This window comes from Thunnus maccoyii, chromosome 14 (genome assembly GCF_910596095.1).
Source record: "Thunnus maccoyii chromosome 14, fThuMac1.1, whole genome shotgun sequence".
Lineage (NCBI taxonomy): Eukaryota > Metazoa > Chordata > Actinopteri > Scombriformes > Scombridae > Thunnus > Thunnus maccoyii.
In genome coordinates this window covers 11,505,415-11,530,498 of record NC_056546.1, presented here as the reverse complement: position 1 = coordinate 11,530,498, position 25,084 = coordinate 11,505,415, and the positions used below count along the sequence as shown (strand labels likewise).

At 39.4% G+C, this 25,084-nt stretch overlaps 1 protein-coding gene across 1 annotated transcript in view; it reads right to left on the bottom strand.

The window, feature by feature from the left end:
• Nucleotides 1–25,084, bottom strand: part of grid1a (glutamate receptor, ionotropic, delta 1a) — a 261,978-nt gene that overhangs the window by 59,966 nt on the left and 176,928 nt on the right. The window contains exon 5 of the mRNA XM_042433678.1: nucleotides 23,817–24,022. Coding sequence (XP_042289612.1) covers nucleotides 23,817–24,022 — 206 coding nt within the window. The remainder of the gene's footprint in view (nucleotides 1–23,816; nucleotides 24,023–25,084) is intronic.

The window sequence follows — 25,084 nt, the reverse complement described above, 5'->3', positions numbered from 1 at the left end:
TTGCATTGTGTTGTATTGTTACAAATTTATCTATTAAATTCTGTATCAGATTGTGGACTGTCTAGACACATACTGAATCATCTGAATAGTCTAATATCTACCCTTCTATCTGAATCTATATCTACCATCAATCTATCCATTCATCCATTTATCCATGTATGAATATAGTAAAATCAAAGCTAAAATAATTCATCCTTTTTTGAAAACATTCATGCACTGACTGTTTACCCGAGCCTTGAATGCTCTTAGAATGCAGACATGGCTTAGTTTATACTCTTCGCTCCCTCTCTTACTCTTTCTCAGTACATTCAGTAGATTCATCCTCGTACAAGGCAATGCACTATAGTTTTGAGGTCAGGCCATAGTCTAAAGGATGCTGTTGGTTTGAAGTGGATGCCCTACACAGAGTTTTTGGCCATAATTTGAAAAGAGTGGACAATGAAAAGGTTTTGGTAGCTGTCACACCTTCCCATGTTCTTTCAGCGTAAGGATCTCACAAAGAAGACAGGAAGGAGTAATGAGGTCTGTCATAAAAGATTCACAATAGGCCCTCGGAGCCCAGCCTTGCCACCGTTGCTGTGGAAACACTCTTAGACCAGCAGCCTTATCTGCTCCATTGACACAGCATTGAACACAAAGATGCCAACTGCCCTTAAACAGCTACAGATATAAAAATGTGCATATCTTTCACACAAGCCCACACGATTATATATATATTTAGTCCATACATGAGAGGGCTGGTTTAGAGTCTGGACTCATCCATCTTACTATCAACTAGAAACTGATGAAACCACGTCATACAGAGTACTAATCTGTAGTCCTAAGTGATAATCCAACACCTGAGCAGATTTCTTCTGACCTTCCACTGTTCAAGACCAGGTGGCTCCTCTAAAGAAGTTGGCACACGTGTGTCACATTAAAAACAGATCACGACTCCCATCTGCCATGGCACTAAGGCCGCTAGCTCCTCTCTGCATGTAGTTAGCTTCCCACAGGCTTACACTATAACCATGAGTGGAATAGCTAATGTCCCTGCTAGGAGACTCACCAGTTGGCACATTAGCCTCGTTATATGAACTAAAATTAGAGGTAATGAAACACTGTGCCTGTGGCTGCAATACACTGTTTGTATATGTTGTTGACAATACTCTACATCTACATGTACAAAGGTTAAAACTGAACAGAGATTTCTGCAGTGACTAGAAGTGTTTATGTACAATTCATTTAAATCATATATTGATATTAACAAACACTAATTTAAGCTGGAAGAGGGGCATCAATATGACAAACTTATTTCGAAAAACTAGTGGATATCTTGGTCAGATTCTGCTATCTGTACTGTTGGAATCTTAAAGTATGCGGCAACTGTAACTGTCCCTGTTGACTGCTGTGTATTCTGACCTGTAATGAGAGGGGGATTTCTGAGAGTCACTAACAGGATTAAAACTAAGTGTGACATTTTATGAATAACATAGTAGGCTGAAGAGCCTCCTGAGTGCAGGCATTCAGTAAAGCCATAAGGACTTACAGGGCGAGAGTTTTGGAGTGGCTTGCTAGTTTTCAACAGTGCAATTGAAATACCTTTAGCATGGATTTAACCCATCACCCTAACCAGTACTTTGAGACAGTCTTGTACTGAGAGGAGGCAAAATGAACAAATTAACTTGATCAGGATGCAGTCATACTAAACGCAAATTCTTTCTTTCCAGCCAATTATATAACCAATTTATATTATTCAAAGCTTTACTTTATTTGCCCTTAGTTTATAAGCCTAATTGTGATTGCTATTATTACTCAAATTGTTTTTTCCTCTTTTGCATAATGCAGTCAAAATAATTTCCTATTTTTTTTTAAAACAACCATCAAAGTACAAGCCATTAACACTACAAAAACATTACTTCTTACTTTTAAACCACCTTGCTCATCACTTAACTTGCTGTTGTCACAGAAAATGCAAAATGAATTTGCCTGTCTTGAAGGTAAACACAGTAATGAGTGCCAAACAATCTCAGACCTACCTTAAGTTGTGCCTGAATTTGATTTAGTTTTAGTGAACTTCACTTTAACATCAAACATTAAACACTATTTAACAGCCCAGACAAAAATCATCATACATTTCAAAAAGTAATTCAATAAGTGTGAGACATTGTGCGCAAGCTTTGCTTTGAACAAGAAGAGTTTGTAAAAAGATTCAAACTTAGTTAGCATTTTAACAAGACACCAAAGCACCCGTCTTGAACAATACATCTTAGAAGCAGAAGACGAATTACTTTGCATTTCTGCAGGGTGCCCTTGGGGAAGCACTGAACATAAACTAAACCCCTGCACCTGGGGGAAATTTATGTTGTGAATCTTTGATGATATTTGCAATGGAACTTTTATTGCAGAGCTGATGGATGTAATAACCCAGGATAATTAACAGAGAAGAAATTGATTACCTCACCAAAAGTTATTTTGTTCATCTGTGACTACAGTTACAACACAAGGACAAGTAGATATATGTAGTCAATGTACTGTAAAAAGCAACACACTGTGATAAGACAAACTTCTTTTATATTAACAAAACACGAAGACAGGGTCATATATTAAGAATTACATTTTAACACAGTGTAAAAGGAGAGGATAATATTACTCAGAACATTTATGTTCCAGAAAACAAGCACAATAACTGTCCACTGCATGAGGATTGTATTTTTGGAAACATGAAGGTGTGATTGAGATCTTCCCCTGAACCTCCCTACGATCTTTGTTTAATTTTTCATTAGATTTCCACAGGACTGAAGCAACCTTTTTGATGCTGTTTGGTGTTATTAGTCAAGAATGATCAAGGCAGAAGAATGAGACACCATTGGTTGAATGGATTGACTGGAACAAAGACTAAGCAAGCACAAACAAGGACACCTGAGAAAGACCAGGGGTTTCATTTATAACCGTTGTGTACACACAAAACAGGGCCTGAAAGAGGCGTACGCCACTTCCCATGCAAACGCTGTGATATAATATATAAATATGAACTTGACGGGTGAATGTGCGCACCTGTACGTAAACTCTGACCCATGCGTATCAACATTTTGGAAACAGGGGAAATTGTCGATGCAGATGGTGAGGTTGTGAATTGAAGCCAGATTGTATAATAATCCTATAATCAAATCGAAGTCTGCTCAACATTTCATCAGCGCTGTCCTACTCAGAGCGCAGAGGAGAGGATCAGTTGTGGAGCAGCACAGCAGCTGCTGAAATGAATGATGCCAGGATGTGTCAGGATTCTGGAAAGTCTAGTTTGCCTCCAGTGTTTATTGTGTTTTAGATATTGAGTGTGTGGTGTAAAAACTACTTAAAACTGGTTAACTAGGAACTGGCCCACTGCAGGGTGTCCAGTAAGAACTGAACCAGAGATGTCTGACTTTATGATCCACAGGAATGTTTATTGAAGTTGTATATGGTTGTTTTTGGTTACACATCTAACTTCAAGAAGTCTGAAAATGGGGGGAAAAAACAGTAAAAGTCTGTTCATAGCTGTTGTGGTCTTTCCTCTACAGCTGGCTTAGTGCAAGTGACGAGCGAGGGATATGCTGACTCTCGACACTGATTGGTCAGGCATCTTGAGAGAGAGACTGATTGGTCTGGCCCAGTTTTGGATTTGTATCTGTAAAAAGAGGCTTGGAAAGAGACTTAAAAATCCTGTTTTTGTTGTTATTATGCTTTTAATTTTAGAAAATTAATGTGTTACAATAAGTGTTAATGAATAAACTACCTTGTGAAGGAGGTCCCCACACCGGGTTTAGAACTGGAGTCTTCCAGGTCATAGACGACTGTGCTGACTACTGAACTAAAACTTTACTCATTGCCTCATTGCAGATAGACCTCTACCTATTTATACACCCAGAACACAGAGACAGCACAGCATGTGAAATGTAGGGAAGAACTTCAAAGGCGATTATTGCTTTGTACTTTTCACTTATTGCCTATTTTTTTTTATTTTTTTGGAAAGGAGGATGGGAACAACAGATTATGGAGAGTCCCTTGGGAGCACTTTGCATGTGTCAGTAGCTCAGCTTTATCTCTTTATCTTTATCTAACTCCAGGAGTGATGCCCAAATAAGGAAATGTGTGTAATGTAGCAGGTGGATGTGACTCCTCTTGTTGGGACCTGCTGATAGACGTAACAGCAGAGCAGAGGAGAGGAGAGAGACTGAAATAGCGACGTAACCGACTTGTGCGCTGGTATTTGACATGTTTTTTTTCTTCCTGAAAAGAAATAGTTTTAAAAATACATACATGCATGCATTTCCTCCTGGAAATAAATCTGTTTTTGGTGCACACCATTTTCGGCTTTTGTGCGCACATACACTTTTAGTATCGATCCTTCGCACTGTTTCATAAATTAGACCCCTGTACTGTATGTAGCGACACTAAAAATAAAGGTGACAAACAAAATCCCATAAAAATTAAAATCAGTAATTCATGTGACGGAATCCTAGCAAAGACAAAAGATAAGCAAAAGAATGCCATTTAAATACATCTGAATAATGCGTGTCACCATTACCAAACATTAGTTGAGTGGTTTCAGGTGAGTGAAACACAATAATTGTTTTCCATAAAAGCACTTTGTACCATTCCATTAGCTTCTAATAATGAATCACAGAATTTTTCTTTGACACTGAACTTCACACCTGAAAAACATATCTTAAGAGAGAAGTAAGTGATTTTTATTTGGAAACATCTAAATAATTAAGCTGTGCCTTCAGTCAGTATTGCATTCAGGGCAGGATATGTAGTGCCTTACAAAAGTGGCACAAACTGAAATCTGTAAACTCTTTTGTTCAAACTTGAAATGCTTTTGTGCAGAGGATCTTAAGTAAATAGAAGTGAGCGACTCATCGGTTTTGTTCTATATAAAGGATGAAACAGTGGGAAGCTGAGACCTAATTGCTTCATTTTGTATAGCCAGAAATAGCCTTGTTTGGTTACATGCTGAGATGGTTGCACACAGCTCCTCAGTCCCTGTGTTTGCTGTGGACTTGTTTCTCACATTACCTCTAAGGAAGCTCTGCCCACCAGGTAAGAACACCCAGACACATTCACAGACGACAACAGACAGTCACTGCTATAATCTACGCTTGAGGGTACAGGATCACACTCTCATGGTGCTGAAACTGCCTCAAAGTCAGTGCTCACACAAAGCTGTCAGGGAAGGGGAGTAAAAAACAAAGACGGGGTGAGAAACCTCTTGAAATTTCTTCACAACATCCACACCTCTCACCACTGTTTTTTTCTCTACTTTTTAAACTTCTTTAATCCAAACTTTTTAAAAACGCTGGGTCAGCTGTCCACTAAATTGCAGTGACCTGCCTCACGGAAATGGAGCATACGTGGGCAAGAAGTACTGCAATTTCTTCAAAAGTACAAAGATGAGATGCTTCTAAAAACAGCGTTTCAAGGATCCACATGGTATGCAAATTTTAAATTAAAGATGTACAAAAAAGTAAAAGCATGGTTTTATAATATAATATCACTGCTACTGAAATTGTTAACCTGACATAATTCAGCCTCCTTGGAGGCCTATTTTAAACCACTGCAATTTTATTATTAACATACTGTAACATTCAGACTAGGCTGGTTGAATGATTTAAATTCATGTTAAGCATTGTCCAGGCTTAATCCCACTTTGCTGAAAATAGCCTAGTGTAGATATTTTGTCTCCCTGTAGATGTTTTTGTTCTGTACCCAAAAATAGAGAGATTGCACAGTATGTATACCATATGTATAGTGTGTATTTCTGCATGAATGTATATCAGTGTAAGTATATATTTTGTACGTGCCTTAAGTATGTAAATGTAAAGACTGTGATGTTGCTGGAAGTGTTCTTATAATCTATACTCTAGTTTCAAACCTATCTTGGATATTTTGCACTAACCAAACACTAATGCTTCATGTTTTGTACATTTCTATCATTGTGTATTTCTTTGTTCTGGTAGTAGTGTCCTAAAGCGCAACGAGTTTGTTAGCCCCTTCTGCTTCAATCCCCTGAAACAGCTAGAGGGGAATATCTGCACAGGGGGGGGAAGAAAAACACACTGCCACTGCAGCACAATGGTGCATCATTTGAAACCTGTAGCACACATTAGACACACATTAACAGAACCACAGAGTATATTAATCATAACCCCATGGATGCAGGAACCTTTTTTGTGTTATTTCATTGGATTCCTGAAGAGCCTGTTCTGTTTTTAATAATATCTTTATAATGATTCGAATGTTGGTCAAGTGCACACATTTATTATTCTTTCCCTAATGAGCCTTTCCTCGTCCACTGTGACAGAAGAAGACTTGCCTATCACTTGCCAAGAGAAGAAGAGGCTGGGATGTGCAAAGTGAGGGATAGAGTGTCAAAAAATTACTGCTTTTCTGGAACATCAACACTAGAAAATAAGACCACCTGTGCAGATATACATCTTACCAGTAGTTGATTGTAGAAAATAACAAGTGTGGCTATCCTGATGCAAGGTGCCAATGTGTTCTGGACTTAAACACTCACCCTCCCTCAATAACCATTGCTACCCAACTGCTCCAGTGCCCAGTGGCTGATGTTATGAGACTGAAGGTGTACTGAGCAGCTCCCTGTTGTGCTGTAGATGTGTGAGTTAGAGGCAAAAAGCCCCTGAAAAGGACCATTCATGATCAAACATGCTCTAGGTAAATAAAGGTTTAAAAAAACAACCTGCACTGCTTTGCAGTGCTTTGAAACATTTTGGCTTTTAACAGTTTTTCTTCCAATATAAAAGTGTGAGCTTCCTCTGCCTCACATCTTCAGGAGAGTAAACAGGGGTATTTTGAAGTGAAAAGCCTGAGAAGACTGGCTAAAGGTAAAAAGAAAAGATGACAATAGAGACGCAGAGACCATTACAACAGGTACATCAGGTACATGGTGTTAATGCTTTGTTGTCTCCTCAAAACCTTGAAACCATCACTAAACAGAGCTCTTTTATATATCACTGCAATGTGCCAATGGGTCTGTCTTGATGTTGTTTCCCTCTTCTTCTGAGAAATCATGGACTTCTTTGTGCTAGTGAGTATTACAGGTCACGGTAAGTAGACAGGCTCCGTGCACCAAACTCATTCTGATTAGGTACAAGTAAGCAAGATAAGTGGGCAGGCAAATAAGAAAGAAGGAAGAAAAAAAGGGAGCAAGAAAGGTAACTGTGGGAGGTTAGCTAGGCCAAGATGAACATGAATCTCATCCTAATTATTCTAGCACAGGGTGAGACATGTCTTCTCAGAACACCATGGGAAAGAAGAGGTGTTCTGGAGAGTGGGAGTGTGAAAGTTTAAGTTTTGACATAATGCTAATTCCAAACAGACAGCCAGTGATACTGCAGAGAAAAGTAGAGGAGGCACTGGCAATGGCACTATGCCAACTGCAGTACATCTCCTAAACCTGATGAGAGATATTGTTAGGAGATTAATGTTTTTGTACTGTTTGCTCAATCAGCATTGTGTATACCACAGTGGGCTGAGAATAGCATGTACACTGTCATGTATGATACTTGATACTTAAGTACTTTTGTAGAGGCATTTACAGACATTAATTCCCAGTAAACAACACTCTGGGGCAATTAGAGCAAAGCCTCAATAGGCTGCAATTGTACAGACAATAAATTAGTCAAATGCACTGTAAAAAAAAAAAAAGAAGCATTTTTGCATGCTTATTTTGTATTTCCCCCAAGACCATCTTGATGGTTGCATCAAAGATAAAAAGAGGGTTTTTCTCTGAGCTGTGGTTTACGCCTTGCTTGGAAGGAATCTAATTTTCCAGCATGCTCTGGTAGTGGCCTCAAGTAATGGTTACACTGCTTTCTAGCTGGCACAAGCTTTTCAATACACCTGAGGAGCACTTTAATTTAATCTGTCTCATCAAGATCAATACATCTGTCTGAACTGTGACTCTATGGGGCATACTAATTAATACACACTAATACATACTAATAATAAGTTAATAGGCCACAATGATTTTAGTGTGGCCATTTTCTACATACATACTGTATACGCAGTATGCTACACTGAAAATCAACTCTAATCAAACCCGAGGGCTGCAGCACTGCCAGAAAGTGCGAAAGCAAAGCTTGTATGTACATTTATAGAAGTGTATAACCACATGATATGAAAATACATTTTTCACTCATACAGCCCTTTCCATACAGTATGTAGTGAAGTGCACAACGGCTGGGAGAAAAGAAAGATATGGGAGAGTAGGAAGAGAGGGCTTCCCAAAGCTGAGGGGAAGGTGGAGTTGTGGGAGAGGATAGAGGGTGCATGATCAAAGCCTATATTTTGAAATCACTTACTTCTCCATTAGTTTGATTAATGGGGCCAGCCTCACAGTCAGACAGAGGCAAGGGGCTTGAAAAATGATGCAATTACTGCTTTTTGAATAGGGGGCTGAAAAGGCCTGTTTGAAAGAAGGATCTGGAGGAGATTCTACAGGGCATCCTGGACAGCAGACTACCTCCTCTTCATCCATCTATCCCCCTGCCACACACCCTGAAGCCCCACAGCACTACTATAACCCTTCCCCCCAAGGCGCCTCTCATCAGGCTTAGTGGCATGCTTGACTGGCCCTCTCTAAGCTGAAGGAGCATATTATAAATTGTGATTAATTTGTATCTGCAATATCTTTCAATGTTTGCATCGCATCCTGTTTAACACTCAGATGCTGCTCTACTTCATTCCCTTAATGTGTTCTTTATTTGTTGAAAGTCTGTGTAAAGGGAAATCAGAGATTTCTTTTTAAACCAATTATAACTGTTAGAAAATAATTGCTGGAAACATGTGAAAAGACTGTAGGCTGTAAATTACACAAAAAGGGCAAACCTGTTCTGTACAATTTTAGTGAAAGAGACTATTAAGTGAATATAGACATTCTCAAAACGTAGATCACTGGGAGAAACACTTTAAAGTTTTACAGAGGATCCCTCGGGCAGACTTTTCACCTGGACATGACCCTAGATGCGCTTTACAATGGATATCATTGAGACAATATTACTCCCCATTGTCCAAGTCTAGCTGCTTTTATGAGCCAATGTGTGTGGGAGACAGACTATAGATGACTAAGCAACAAATTGGTCAGTTAGATTAAAGTTTTCTAATGAGCTCAATCACTGCACCACCATGAGAAGAAGAGATAAAGGATTAAATGAATAGGAGGAAAGACAGTGAAAGAAAGAGGGACATATAGTCAATTATGTTGTGAAGACTTGGAACCACAAGGTAGAATTCATTCTTGTCGAAATCTTTTTATCCAATGCATTGGACTTTTCGGCTGAGTGCAGCAGGTACATAGCAACTCTTCCGGAAAGTAGAAAGGGCAGGAAAACCTTTACTTTTGCTCTGCGGTTTTTAAATGCCAAACAGCCTGTGTAGTTTTGGATAATAACTACTTCTCACTGACTCCCTGTTGTAACTGTGATTTCATTTTGTGCTCTGTGGGGGTGGCCCAAATATGACTCTAATGAGACAGCAAATGTCTATTTTGCAACTAGTCTGGTAGACCCCTGAACTCTTTATTTATCTGTTTGGGGTAAAAACACAATCACAAAGCCCATGGTCAAGTGTAGCACCACAGAGACTTGCCATATGTGTGACTGCATGCTTGCTTAGGTGTGAGTTTATGCATATCTACAAAAATGTTTATCGGGAATTGTACTACTTGGAGGAAAGTGAACAAGAGGTTAGAAGGACAGATGGATGGAAGCAAAAGCAGCAAAAGTGGATTCACAGATTCATGCAATACTTTTCTAACATGGTCGAAAGTTTAAATTTGACGTGCGGCTTGTAAGCATGATAATGTTCCAAATATTTCAGCTCTAAACTGCGCTGAAATTAAATACGAGATCACAGCTAAGTGTTGGCAAAATGAATAAAGCAACATTCTTGGCAGAGTGTGAAATCAGAGTTCAAAATATGTCCCTCTATGTTCATTTACACATTAGCATTTACAGTGATTCTCTCTAGAGTGCTCTTTGGGTTTTTAGACCAAAATCAGTTAAGGATTTCACTCTCAATGCAAAGTAAATCTGCTAATGCAATTGCAGAAGCACTCATAGCCATGTGAATCTCCCACAGGCTTGTGGGAAGACTCTTCTCAGAACAGCAGGTTTCAGCACTGCGGTGTTGATGACCTGTTGCAGAAATAATAGCTTCATTGAATGATTGGGACAGAATCCATAACACATATGACTACGGATACGTGGGCTTCTCAACACGTCTTTCAAATTTAACCAAATAAGTTGTATGAAACTGTCGTTTAGAACAACACATGGGAACGTTTTCTGATCTGATCTGACATCATTTGTCAGTGCCTTTCAAAACCGTTATAAATCATTGATGAAAAATAAAGCTGTTTAGGATGATGTGGCTAAGGTTTGGTTAGCTTTCAGCACAAAAATGACTTGATTAGGGGAACATTGTGATTTGGGTTAGAATTACTACTTTGTTAAGGTAAGGGGACTTTCGTTGTCATGTTTACAAAAATAACCATGTGATTAAGGTTAAGGAACTATCATGGTCATAGTTAAAAGGACCTCAGTGTTGACTGTTGGTAGGAAAGGGGGAAAAGTCTGACATTTTGTCACCCATCAGTCCACCCTGACGTCCTCCCTCTACAGGACTGTTGTTACCTGAAATCCTCATTTGCCCCAGACGGCCAAAAGTAGTAATGCTACAACTGCTACAGGGGTTTGTCTCTTTCACATAAACATATATTGTTTTGGGGCATTTGATAAAATGTTTTGTCTTGGGAGGACAGTCTCAGGAATCTATATTCCTTTGTGAGTTGTTAGAATTCAATAGTCAGTCAAAACCTTTTATAAACTGCATGTTCTGAGAACAGATTATAGTTTCTCACTCAATAGTGCCATCAGCATATCTTTATACAGGAGTTATGCTTACATGAGAGATATATGACCATATCTCTATGTGGCTGTTAGCACAGACCTGCGAATGACACATCAAAGGAACATATGAATATGCATGTGCACATGTTGTATATCTACTCATACATATTTAAGTAAAAGCAAAATATGGAAAGGAAAAAGTAAGCAAGTAAAACAGGTAAGAAAAGGGTAAAAGGACACCTGAACTGGAGTTTACAATTTATATTCTCTCCACTGGGGCTTTACTTTAATTGAACATTTTCTCCAAAGCTTTTGGACTTTGATAGGCTGTGTGCTGGGTACCAATACAGTACTTGTTTTCCAAGTGGTTGGCTTTGCAATTACCCTTATAACTCTTACTGTATTTTGAGTCTGCCACTTGGGAATTGGGCAATAATCCTGAGCCCACAGCTACAATTTCACAGAGACAGAACTTTCCTACAATATTGTAGGGTTTTGGTATAATTGCATCTCATATTATGCTGCAGGGAGACAAATATACAGAATGATAAAGCTATTAACGTGTACAGACAAAGTAACTGTGTTTTGACTGTTCCAATTTAACAAGAGTATAAACTACGCAAGCATTTTGCAAAAACTTGGAAATGGCTTGAATGTCTACAACACACACAAATTATGAGACATAAAGAGTGCATTTAATATGTTCTAACCGGCTAGCCTTTGTGCTCACTTTCTACTGCTGGCTGACTTACTACAACAAAAAGAAAACAACAGGCTCTGAGAGAGTGACTCTGCTATTTAAAAGACTTCTGACACTTATGTATAACTCTAGGGGTCATCAGATAAATGGGATAGAATTCACTGGGTGCCCTTCACAAGATTAACAGTTTTCCCTCCTGAAGAAATAAAAATTGCCCAAGAGGTTTACTGTTTCAATAATGCTAAGCATGACTCATAATCGCAAACATCTATCAAAGTTTATCACCCTCTGTCAAGACAAGAATGTGTTTTGGATGCTGCCACTGAAATACATAAACTGCGAACTGTTTTTGTTCCATGCACCTGACTGCGTTAAATATTTCCTCTACTTACCGAGCAGAGGCATAAATGACAAGTTTGGAGAAGTTATCACAGGGACTAAAAAGCTATGAACTGTGGGGCAGCGGTGCCAGTACTGTTATTCATCACCCTCATCACAATCACCATCAGTATTATGATGATCAGTTTCACCAGTACCACCACTCCAACCATCATCATCATCATCAGTAACACAATATTGAAGTTATTTACCCTTTGAAGGCCTTTCTCACATTTTAAAAACGTCCCCTGACATTGATTCATGTGAAGGGATAAACCATCACCTCAAAGACACCGCAGTTCTCCAGCATTACTTATGAAAAGGCAAATTATTTATGAAAAGCTCTTTAACTTCAGCAGATGATTCATACTTGTGCAAGTAATAACAATCCATCAAGTAAAGAGCTTGCCAACTGCCCCGGTTTCAATTTTAATACCAGAGTTTGGATATACAACTATTTCTCTTGATTATTCCGCCCTCCCATGAAATATACAGTATACTCGAGGAGGTGGTTTTATTTAGATTTTTGTTGGAGTACACTACTTTGTTACAAAGTGCTGTGCTGTTAGAGGTAACCTATTGTATGCATCGTCCTGAATATTTCAAACGCACTACCACAATATGTTGCAGAGTTTCTCACAAGCTCCCAGGAGGTACTGTTCATTGATCACGGACAGAGAGGGATCTATCTATTATTTACTTGTCAAATTGAAGAATTTATTCATCACGCAAAGCAATTAGTGTTTTCTCTACAGTTTCTCCATGCTCCATGGTAATAACACTCGACTTAGTTGCTGAATTTAGTCACAGCCAACTAAATAGTTTAGCTTCAAGCTAGGGATGGGATTTGAAATTATTTGTTGTTTGGTGTATTCATGAGCTACAAATGACACAAATACTAATACTACTAATATTTAAGTCTTTATGGTTGTTTGTACTGTACACATTATAGTGACTACTCCTGTGTTACTAAATTGCTGCAGGAGGACAAAGACAAAAATAGCCTAAGTATATGAATCTATACCATAGTGTATCTGTCCCTAAGGCCAACAGAAAGATGACAGAACAAATATAGAGAGAACATAATAGAAAAAAATAAGTTTGCAAAGAGGGCGAAGAGAAATGAACATAGAAAGAGGAATGAAGACATGGAAAAAAGTATACAGTGCAATAAGAAAAGAGACAAAAGGGGATGAGGTTATGGGAGAAAAAAAAAGCAAGGGCAGAAAGATAAAGTGCCCATGTAGAGAAACATGAAACCATTAAGATGGGAAAAATATAAAGAGGAAAAGAGGGAATGTCCTGTAACAGGGACAGAAGGGGAAAGAGAGACAAAGAGAGAGAGAAGAGGAGGGAACAGAGGGCAGAGGAGGATGAGATGTAGGACAATGATAGATCGTTTTCTGGCAGGCTCAATTTGTCATGCTGTTATTGGGAGGAAAATGGAATAGAGGAGCAGCTCTGAGGGTCAAAGGGAGAGGACAGGGGTCCAGAGGTGGGAGCGTTAACCCAGCAGGAAGCAACGCCAGCGGACGGTAAGCGAGATAAACTCAACAAACCTCTTCACCTCTGGCCTTCAACAGATCATCATCGAGGTTACATTGCTCTGATGACTCCATGCCAGTAACCAGTGCCCAACCATGCACTGGTGCACTAGTTGATTCAAACATGATTTCAGTATGTGTGTATTGCGAGTGCATGTGTTTGGTTGACATGGATTAATATACTTACCGTACTGTAAATATTGTATTTTGCTCTTTAAACTTTATTAAAATTTAGTATACACCAACATTTCATACACACATACATATATAGTTTACTGATCTTGGGTAGTACTACTTATTCTGAGAAAACGGTTAATGTCTTCTGTGGCTCTGGAGGAGCTTTGTCAAGTCTGAGGAAATAACCCCTGTTGATGTGAGTAAAATCATCTCAGCTTGGATTTGAGAGTTTCAAATTTATATCAGAAAGCCTGTGTTACAAATAAGGGGCATAGAGTTTGGGCGACATGGTCATTTATCTAATGAAAGATGCAATCCTGTTGCATTATGGTAAGGGTAGGATCCAGTGTATTGGAACTTGACTGGTACTACAGAATGAAAGTTAAGATATCGCTGCAGCACTGATTTTGTCCATCTTTTATAATTGGTGCCACAACTCTATGGGAATGCAATGCTGAATCACCAGACTGCACTCATTTTCTGTTTAGAACATCGTGATACTGTATAGGCTGTGTCCTCTATTTAAAACTTTACCTGTACTCCCCCCTGCCAAATACTGGCCATCCCTAATGCGTTGATTTCTATGTCACCTCTATAAAGCCTCCCAGCCTACCCACTGCCATATGATGCCACTCAACCAACAACACATCGTGAACCTTATTTGTATTCTGGACCAGTCTAATTGAATCTTCTGGGTGGCTGCAAGTGTGTTTATCTGTGGCGTTTAAAACAAATTTCAGGCTGCAAAGTAGTTTTGGAGCTTTTTAATTATACCTGGCCTCACTCATTAGCACTAAGGGAGGGGGTGTAGACCGAACTGGCAGTGATGGATCTCGGGAAGGAACGAGGGGTGACGCAGTGAATGTGTGCACATGTTTGGGTCTCCTTATGTGTGTGTGTGCACGAATGCAAAGGATGTTGTTTGTGCCAGCACTACGCTTCCCTGCACCAACACCATGCTCTCTGTGTCAGGTTAATGAGTCATGCTGGGATAAACACTTCCAGGTCACGGCCAGCTTTATTCCATCTTAGGGAGAGGGGAAGTCCAGGTGCCAAGACACAACTGTGTTACATGCTGGAATATTTTGAAAAATGTGAGAAAAAACACAGACCAGAGAAAATGAGTGCAGTTACAAGAATCGAATGATCTTGATTATGTTTGGTATCATATCATATCATAGTAAGCTGTGCATCATCCATAAAACTAAAAAGTGCTGTCAAAAACTGGAGCAACAATAAAAACTGGGAAAAAATTGGAAAAAGGAAAGCAAAAGAAAAAGTACTGGCTGCAGCAAATAAAGACTGTCTAGACACAGGGGATATTAGCTCTTACAGCTGAGAGGTGTTGTAGGTGGAAAATGGTTTTAGACCTTCTCCACAGTTTGATAACAACTGAAAGTGCTACAGGTAAAAAAGAGAAACATCATTTGGATTGAAAACATGGCACACAAAGACTGAGTAAATTATTCTTTTACTCAAATTCTGCCACTTTTTGTAAGTCTGTCATCATTTGTCTATATCATCATCCCTGTCACCTTAACATCAAAGTGGACACAAATCTTCAAATCATCATTTTTCTTCCATAGTGTTTTCAACCTGTGACACTCTGACTTTGACAAAAAAATGGTGAAAGACACTGAATTGTTAGTAAGTGAGAGCTTACTGTCAAGAGGCATCCATGGCTTTCATGTCAGAAAGATGTGTGCGTGTGTGTGTCTGTCATATTTTCCTACTTTCTGGGACAAATGTCAGGCTAAAGACCATTTAACTGTGGATGGCTTGTCCAGTTGGGGACAAAGCTGTGTCCCCAATTGGGAAAAAGCTGATTTTTGGGTCAGTGGTTAAGGTTAGGGTTAGGGTAAGTCTCCAGGAAAATAATGTCTATAAAATCTATGTAATGTCCCCAAAAGTGACCTAGGACAACATGTGTGTATGTGTTGTGCCTAGGGCTGGTCAATAAAATAATCTTGAAAATTTTCATGAAAAAAAAATCTTCCAGTTAACGATGACAAATTTATGAGATTTATTTTCAATACAGTTATTTTTGAGTCTGTTTTCCTCTACAAAAACACTACACAAACAGTCAATTGTACAGCACACAAACAAATGCATGTGGTTGATGCATGTTTCCGGCTCATCCCACTCACAACAACTCAGAATGACCACCTGTGTGAAGTAATAATAATAATAATAACTTTATTTGTATAGTACCTTTCATACAAAAAATGCAGCTCAAAGTGCTTTACAACAAAATTACATGGTTCACATCAAAAAAGACATAAAAGCATGTAAATGTACATAAGATGGAAAATAAAACCCACCAGATAATATTACTAAACATAAGATAAAATAAAGTGAAAATACAACACATAGAATGTGTATTTCAGTGGTGATAATTTGAGAATTAATAAGCGAAAACTCAGAGGGTATTTAGCCATGTGTACATAATTGGCGCGGTGGTGACACAGACTCACCACCAGTCTTGATTAACCAAAATAAGCCTCTTTCAGCTTACCCCAGAACATCTTCCAATGGGTTTAACCTCACTGTGCATCTTATCTGTGTAGGGTGCAACCCAAAGCTGCCCCAGACAAAAAAAACACCTGTAGTGGTGCTGTGGGGTTTAATAACACCATAAACCTACCAACCACTGACCTCAGCACCCATGTAACATAAGATGGAAAATAAACCCACTATAATGATAATAATAATAATTAAAGCTGCAAGCAGCGCTGAACGGGCCTTTGGGCCCTTGCGCACGTCAGGCCACGGCGCAGTTGAAGGGCTTCACATTTTGGCACTTTGGGGGATACTTTTTACATTTTATCAAATTTTTCACCAGACCTGATGTGGGTGCCAAATTTGGTGAGTTTTTGAGCATGTTTAGGGGGTCAAATTTAGGGTTGAAGTGGCGGATTAATAAAGAAAGAAGAAAGAAAGAACAGAACAGATACAAGACGGTCTTCGCCCCTTTGGGGCTCAGGCCCTAATAATTCAGGAGGCCGGCAAGTTCCTGACCAAACACCAGCATGGCTGGGGACGTGGGGGAGGGTCAGAGATAACGCCAGGCCAATTCGTTCTGATAATAAATAATTGTATATTATAAATTAGCCATCTGGTTTCTTCAGGGTTCTGTCCTAAGGAGACTCTTAAAGCTGTAAATTGAGCATTGTTATTATTATTGAATATATATTGTGATAATTATCGACATCTATCAATATAAAAAATATATTGTGATAACATTGTTAGCCATATTGGCCTGCCCTAGTTATGCCCCACAAACTGTGATATCAACAGCACTGAATTCCCCAAGCAAAAAAAAAAAAGCCATAATCACTGTTTTTTTTCCAAAGCACCCTGTAATAGCATATCAACTCCGACTGCTTTTAAATCACCATCCAGAAGAATTCGTGACAATAAGACGAAAGAGTCCTTGGCATCAAAACACAGTTCCCAGCAAGGGCAAATGTGTTTATTACATCTCACTCTCAAATGTCATAAGGGTCCATTTTTAATCAGCGATTCACAGTGTCAAGTCTTGACAAGTGAATCTGTTTTAAACACTGCAACCTTGTCTGCCATACAGTCAAATAGGTACACAGACATGTTCTCAAAGTCCTTCTGTGCTTTTGTAAGGCATTGAGAAAAGAAGGAAAGCAAAGTCATGGTTTCATTGTTGGATGTCGAGTTGGGGTCAGACAGAAGTAAAATTAAAAAGTGAGTGGATAAAACAGAGAGATAAAGAGAATTATTTAGGGGTTTTAATCATTTTCTACCATCAAGCAAGATTTGTTGAACTTAAGCTAATGTTAGTTCTGGGCAGGGCAAGAAAATGAAAGCATGTTTTCATGCCACAGTTAAGATGAATAGCAAAGACCTTGGAAGTTTACACAGACAGCTACAGTATACGGTACTTGCTTGGTGATGGCATTTATATGAGCTCATTCTCTTTGAAGGAAATATTAGGATGTTAAAACAAGTCTCTTCAGTGAGCAGAGATGGTCCATGAAGTGGTGGATTGAAAAAAAGCAAGATATTCAAGACGGAAACTGCAGTAATTGACTACCGCCAGTCTAGCAGATGAAGGTCATCTATGTCTTTGGCAGAAGGCATGGAGCCTCAATGAAACCACTGACTGTGTATTTTAAACCTTTATTTTATTCAGGATGAAAAAGTCAATATACAGAAAAAATGAGTCTTATATTTATCTGCACTTCAATCTGAGGTTTTCTGACAAAACTGAGTAATGATAATATTCACTCTCAAAAACAAGTAGTATATAAGTATATCCTGCATGCGGCACACTTGAGATACCGGTTCTGACACCTACCCCCCCTGCATAAACATAACTTGTGAATAAGCAGGGCACTCTGCACTAGGACTCTTTGGTGAATATCACAGCCATTATTTAAAAGAATTTGAGAGAGACATTGTCAAAATACCTATGGAAAAAGCTGATTTTTGGGTCTCTGGTTAAGGTTAGGGTTAGGGTAAGTCTCCAGGAAATTAATGTCTATAAAATCCATATAATGTCCCCAAAAGTGACCTAGGACAACATGTGTGTATGTGTTGTGCCTAGGGCTGGTCAATAAAATAATCTTGCCATTTAGTGTAGTGACTAAAAGAATGAGATCGCGGATACAAGTGGCCGAAATCAGTTTCCTCTGGAGGGTGTCTGTGGTCAGCCTTAGAGATAGGGTCAGGAGCTCAGACATCCAGGGGAAGCTCGGAGTAGAGCATCAAAAGGAGCCGGCTGAGGTGGTTCGAGCACCTGGTCAGGATGCCTCCTGGACACCGATCATTGGAGGTGTTCCAGGCACGTCCAGTTAGACTCAGACCCACATGCACACCCAGAACATGCTGGAGGGACTACATATCTCTTCTGGCCTGGGAACGCCTTGGGATCCCCTAGGAGGAGCTGGAGGGCATTGCCGAGGTGAAGGATGTCTGGGTTTCTTTACTCAGTGTGATGCCACTGTGACCTGTTCCGGATAAGCGGTGGAAAATGGATGGATGGATCATCCAACAGTGTTAAAAAATGATAATAATGAGTGTTAAGTAGAAAAATTCAGGTCACCTTACCAAACTAACAATTATGAGCTTTCCTGTGCAATATTTCAGCATTTTAAAATGTCATCAGATGATCTTGCAGTTAGTTCTGGAAGCAAGTTTTCATTCAAGTTTTAAATGAGCAATGGTAACAGGGTACAATCTAGTCTTTACTGAATTTTTCAGGGAAAGGAAATGTACCTCCTTCCAGCTAAATTTATTCTTGTGATGAGTGGAAGGTCCTTTTAACTGTCACAGTGGCAGACATGTATCATAAACTTCTAAACAAGTTTTCATCTTTTCCGCATTAGATGTGCAACCTGGGTAGAATTCACACTTTCACAGGGTACAGATTAAAGCACTCTCATCTGTCAAAATACATTCCTTAATTATCTCTGAACACAATGGCCATCCTTTTCCACTGGTTATAAAATCCCCCTTCTTAAGTAGGTTGTGCCTATCAGAAACCATACTCCATTTCAATCTCCCAGCACTCAACTCTTTTTTTCTCACTTAGCTGCCATCTCTTCCATTATATTTTACCTATTACTGTTTCATACAGAGGTGCTTTATTATGTTGGCGAAGCCCCCTTTTAGCTCCCCATTTCTCTCTCATCTTTGACCTTTCCTCCCTACATCCATCTCTCACTGTACTTTATTTCTCTTTCTTCCTTTGTAGCTCTCCTCTTTTTGTGTCTTCCTCTCTTTACCCCCCTGCCACCCTGTGCAGTATTTCTTTCTCCCTCCCTTACATTCCCTGGCACCAGGCAGCAGTGCTTGTCACTCTTGCAGCACGGCGTAGCCGTTGCACAGGAGGCAGACCTCATCCAACCACCCTGTTCCATCCATCAACTAGTCTGCAGAGCTGGCATGCCAACTGACACCACCCATTCTGTTTCCCCTCACATCAACACCTATAGGAGGCCACTGTCCCGCAAGCACAGAGAGAAGGGACGCGATAGTGACCGAGGATTGAGAAACATTTCACTTTTGTTACTTTACAAAAGCTGATATAGATCAAAATACTCCCAAAACCCATGAGACTTGCTCACATTCTAAATATATATTTGTATTATATATTTGATGTTAACACGTATTAGTCTTATTGTGAAGGTGTTATATTCATTTTCAGAATTCACATTCAGTACAGGTATTCCAATTGCTTAAAGCATTTTAATCAATGTTGGTAAAAATGAATAACTATCTCCCAAAGCCAGAACCCAAGAGAGCCAAAAATCTAATTTGGGTGTCTTAAAGATATATAGCTTGGAGCTGCTCCATTGACAATTAATTGGAGAGTGACTTTGGTAACTCATAAAATGTGTCAGATTTTTGTACCTAAATGTGCATCATTTTATGTAAAGTGATTTAGCAAATGCTCACCAATACAACCCAAGGACACACTGTAGATATGGGGCATCTGAAAGCTTAAAATTCCACTCTATGGCCCTCTAAAAGGCTTGCATGACTCAAGTGAAGTTCCCTCACATGAAGGGAACAGAGAGGGGTTGAGTGTCAGGAAGGAGGCAGGACCGAGCTGACAGAGGATGCTACATCCTCTCATGGCCAAAGTGAAAGAGAGATGAGATGGCAACTGTCTGGATGGGAAAAAAACAAGAGTCCAGAATTTCAGCATAAAACCACAGACACTGTCAATGACATGTGCATCTTGTTTAAAGTATGAGAGATGCCTGAGAGGAGACTGGACGACTGACTTATGACAGAATATGTTACTCGGGGAAGTAGGGCATCATCAGAATAGAAAAGCAGCATGGAATAGAATAGGATATGTGATTTAGGATGATTTTGCTAATGCTTGTATGTCCTTTAATGCTAGCCAGGTAGATTAAGAGCTTGAAATTAAATTTATGAATATGAGGGTCTAGTTATATAAATCCTTTGACAAACTGTCAGTCTGACAAAGGTGCTTCTCTTTTTCCCAATCCCTTTTTCCCGCACCTTCATCTGAGTTTGTAGGTATAGGAAACAAATGAGAACAGAGCAGAGCGGGGCAGAAGAGAGGAAGAGAACAGAGCCAAACAACTCCATAACACAAAGACGACAGAGTCAGAAAAGAGCAGGAAACAGAGCAGGTTTCTGTGGTAAACAGTACCGCTGCCCAGCTACAGATAATCAGCTTCACACAGTTTCACTAACAATACTCAACACTGCTTTAATGCATTTTGTCGCGGCATGCACAAATCATCAAAACATGAAATACCATTAATCTCAGTAATCAACCACATTTACCATCATGAAAAAAAAGGTTTTTGATCAAACATTCTGTCGACTTCTAGTCACCATGGCAACTTTACTTTTTTCTCTCATGCTGAAACAATTCACGAGTACTTAACTCTCCAAGGCATCATCATCATTCTCCATCCAGATATTAACATATTTACATTTTCTACCCCTGATATCTCTGGTGGGGAGTGGGTAAGCTCTGTGACAACAGTTACCAAGGTATTAATGAAGCTTTGATGAATTAACAAATCTCCACCACTTCTAATACATTAACATATTCACAGGAGCATTTGGGAGCTGTGCTGAACGTGAAGCTGTGCTTATTTCCCAGTCCCCAAGACACCTCATGTTAATTGTATAAGGGATGATAAAGGATATAATTGGCGAGATTAAATGCAATCATATGAGAAGAAAAGATGTTGCAGCAGTGAGTGTGTACATGTGTGTGTTTGCACTAAAACAGTATTCATTGGAGTACAGGAAAAAGATCAAAGCAGTATGTCATTAATGAAACTTGAAAGCCTTGGTGTATTCACAACCTGTGAGCTGATTTATTTGTCTATAAGTGCTTCACTTTTAAATTAATAGTGAAGCATTTACAAGGAGCTAATTGGAATGCAAGTGAGGTTTTTGACTTACTCTTAGTTATTAAGGCTTTTTTCTACACAATTTCCTTTCAATAGATAGGAAGATTAAATCAGCACATGACACTGGGGATATGCAGAGATGAGCTGAAGTCCACGAAGAGTAGCCTTTTTGAGACATAGGAACACATCACATGTATACTGTATATGGTTTTCTTAAGGTTCCAAGACAATAATTCATTTATGGACAGGATGACAGTATAGTACTGTCATGTGTCTCAGAAGGATTCTCTCTCATCCTGCAGTGATCTTTAGATGCAAGTAAGCTCCAAATGCAATAAAAAGATGAAATATGGTCATATATGTCATAACTCATTTTCACTAAGTAAGATAGATAAGTATCTTTATTGTGGCCCATAGAAATGTCATAACTTTAGTCTTTCCTTCATGGAAAATGACATTAAAAGAAATGTGAAAAGTTCTTCACAAAAAGAAAATGCCTTCTCTCTATCCTGAGTATGAGCAAATTGAAATGACATAAAACACAAATAAAACATCAGGCTCAATAAAATATAACAACCTAACATAACAAAAGACGCCCATTCTTTTCATTCTCTGCATTTCCTTCCATATTCCATATTCAGGTTGTTGTATTTTCCAGGCTTCTTCCACTCACATCACAGACGCCTCATGCTCTGCACTGTTAATTCTAAAGTCAACCTCTGTGGTCATCTGACCCTGCAGTCGTGACCTTTTTGAATTACATTTTGCTTTGGCAGGAGCTGAGTAGCAAAGATGTTGCTACATGCTGCCTAGAAAGCTGATCAACTAACCAAGTATCATGAATTTGTGATAGCCCTCTGGTGAACAAAAATACATAAATTGAAAGAGTCAATATTGCAAAATGTAAATTACACAGACAGGAGCTTTGTTACTGTTAAATGGTGTGTGTTACTGGCATATATATTTTTTTAATCTACAACCATATATTTCCAAAACCCTTTGTCTATTGCCCTATATTTGAGGTCCACATTTTTCATTTGAGTTGGAAAATGATCAGTGTTCACAGTCCTTGCCAAAAGAGCAGAGGTTGAAGTATCAGACTGTGACATGTTTAGTAGGCAGGGTGAGCCACTCAGCTTGCTTTTATATTACAATATTGTTCACTGTCTGCAACACTGCCAATGCCACACAAGTCTGTTCTTCAAACATGCCAAAGCACTTCAGTGCATAATTATTCAACATGGTTTGACTGGTAATCATGAGTAGAACTCTTACAGATGATTAAAGGGAAACCTTCACCTCTGGCTGCCCTGAGTCAAGAGAGCACAGAGAAGTGTGTTGTTTGTTACACGTATTTAAATTATTACTAGTTTACTGGTATTTAGATAATTTGTGGTCACTGCAGTTCATTTATTATGAACTGTTTTGAAGAGAGGGCAGCTGATTAACTAATGAGCTAAGCAAGGTGAGATGAAAGAGGAATAAATGTGAGCTCAAGTGGAGTGTTGGATGCCTTAACTCTTATTCATTCTCCTGCTTCCATCGACTAATTAGCAAACATGATGTGGTAGGAGCAAATAGAGGAAAGGATAGTAATAGCTTCCAAGTTAGCACAATACGAGCTAAAAAGATGCAAACCCTCACAGTTGACTTTGTTTGAACTCTGCCTGGGGTTATATGTAATGCTGCTGATCTGCACAGTAAACAAACTCCCTTTGTTGGCAACACAGTGAGGACTGAATGTTTTACTGTAGAAATACTCTTTCTGCTGTCCAAAGATATATTTGTAACATTTGATGTAGAATATTGGGACCTGATATGAGGTCCTTTTCTGGCCAACTCAATATCGAAGGCAACACATATCTCGGTGTGATCTCTGCCATCTGCTTTGGGTTTAGTCAAAACTCTATACAGGTTCAGATAGACAGTTACATTTTGTTTCATCAGTTTTTAACAAGGGAATGATCACTTGTGTGGTCTTAGTGGCAAGTTTCCGTTGGAACTGGACAATCTATCTCTTATTACTGAATTATTCTATTATGTTTTTCATTCTCTACAGCTGAGGCAATATAATGTTTGATTAACTGTCAGATTAGGTATTGCAGACGTTTCTGTCTGTGGGTCGTCATCATCATCATTACTGAATAAATGCTTGTTTTCTGTCTGGCTCTTTGACCGCCTCTCCACCTGTGTTTTTGATTCCTTGATGAAGAAACATCTCAGTGATGTAGCCAACGTAGCCTACCTGGTGGATGAACACCTGTGCACCTCGAGGGCTCATGAGCAACACAGCCCGCCGTAGGGTGTCCCGGTATCTGTTGAGCTCCTCAGTCCGCATCGTGTTGAAAAGGTCAGTAAAGACTCGGCTGACATTCCGGTCTACCCTCTGCAACGACACATCCAGACCTAGACGAGAAGCCTGGTCCATAAAGGTTTGCAAACCACGGATGTCTGGAAGAAGAGAAAGAATGAGAAAGAGGATGAGAGCAGAGGAAACCGCAAACAGACAGACAAAAGGGATAACACTTTAGGCAGGTGCTATGTTATACAGTACTTAATTCCCATAGCATTTAATCAGAATTCTGGGTAAACATCCTGTACTTTCAAGACCTGCACATGAACTCTCTATTTCCAGGCTTTGTTCCAAGGGCTTCAAGGCGGGTTTCATTCTTTGCTCCTGATCTTAAGCGTGACAAAACACAACAAGCACTCCTGTCTTTCTATTTCCTGGGGTTTACAGTATATGAATATGCAGGCAGGTGTTGCTGTCCCCAGAGCTCTGTGTGTCTGTGTGTTCACTATACAGGAAACCGCTTAAAAGAAGCCTGCCTTGCACACACAAATCAAAGGTGATGTGCAGCAGAGGGTTCACAACAAGCACACCAATCCCAGCTGTCACAGTGGGAGCAGCAGCCCATTCTTAAAAAAAGGTTAGGCAAAATTGCTGAATCCAGACCTTTTTCTGCATCCACAATGAATGTGTATGTGTGTATGTGGATGGGTGGGTTTTCCCCTGTTGCATCTCTGGAGGTTTAATGATCCTCTTGTGCTCTAGTGCTTTAGTATGGAGAACAGGGGGCTCAGAAAAGCAAGCTGGCTCAAATGTATATACAGCTGCACAAGACACACACAGACTCCCACAATATCGTACCCAGGGTTTCCACCAGGAAACTTGTTAGGACTGGGTGGGGTGCTGAGTTAAACGTGTTACTGTGTGTAAGGGTGTTACCAGTGTTATACGGCCTTCGGGCATACACTGATTACATTACTTGCCCACCGGCCTCACCGTTGCTTTGCTTTTTTTTAAATAGTTAAAACCCATTTAGTTCATTTTCGTGTATCAGCGTCCACATTAATCAAATAAAAAAAACTCCAATTTGTAAAATACTAAGCATGTTGTCAATACTTAGTCAGATGACGGACACAATAATTATAAACTTAAACTGCTCTGTGACCGTCTATAGCAGCAGCAGAGTCTCGGCTCAGAGTAGCGAATTGAAACGTCTGTCCTCC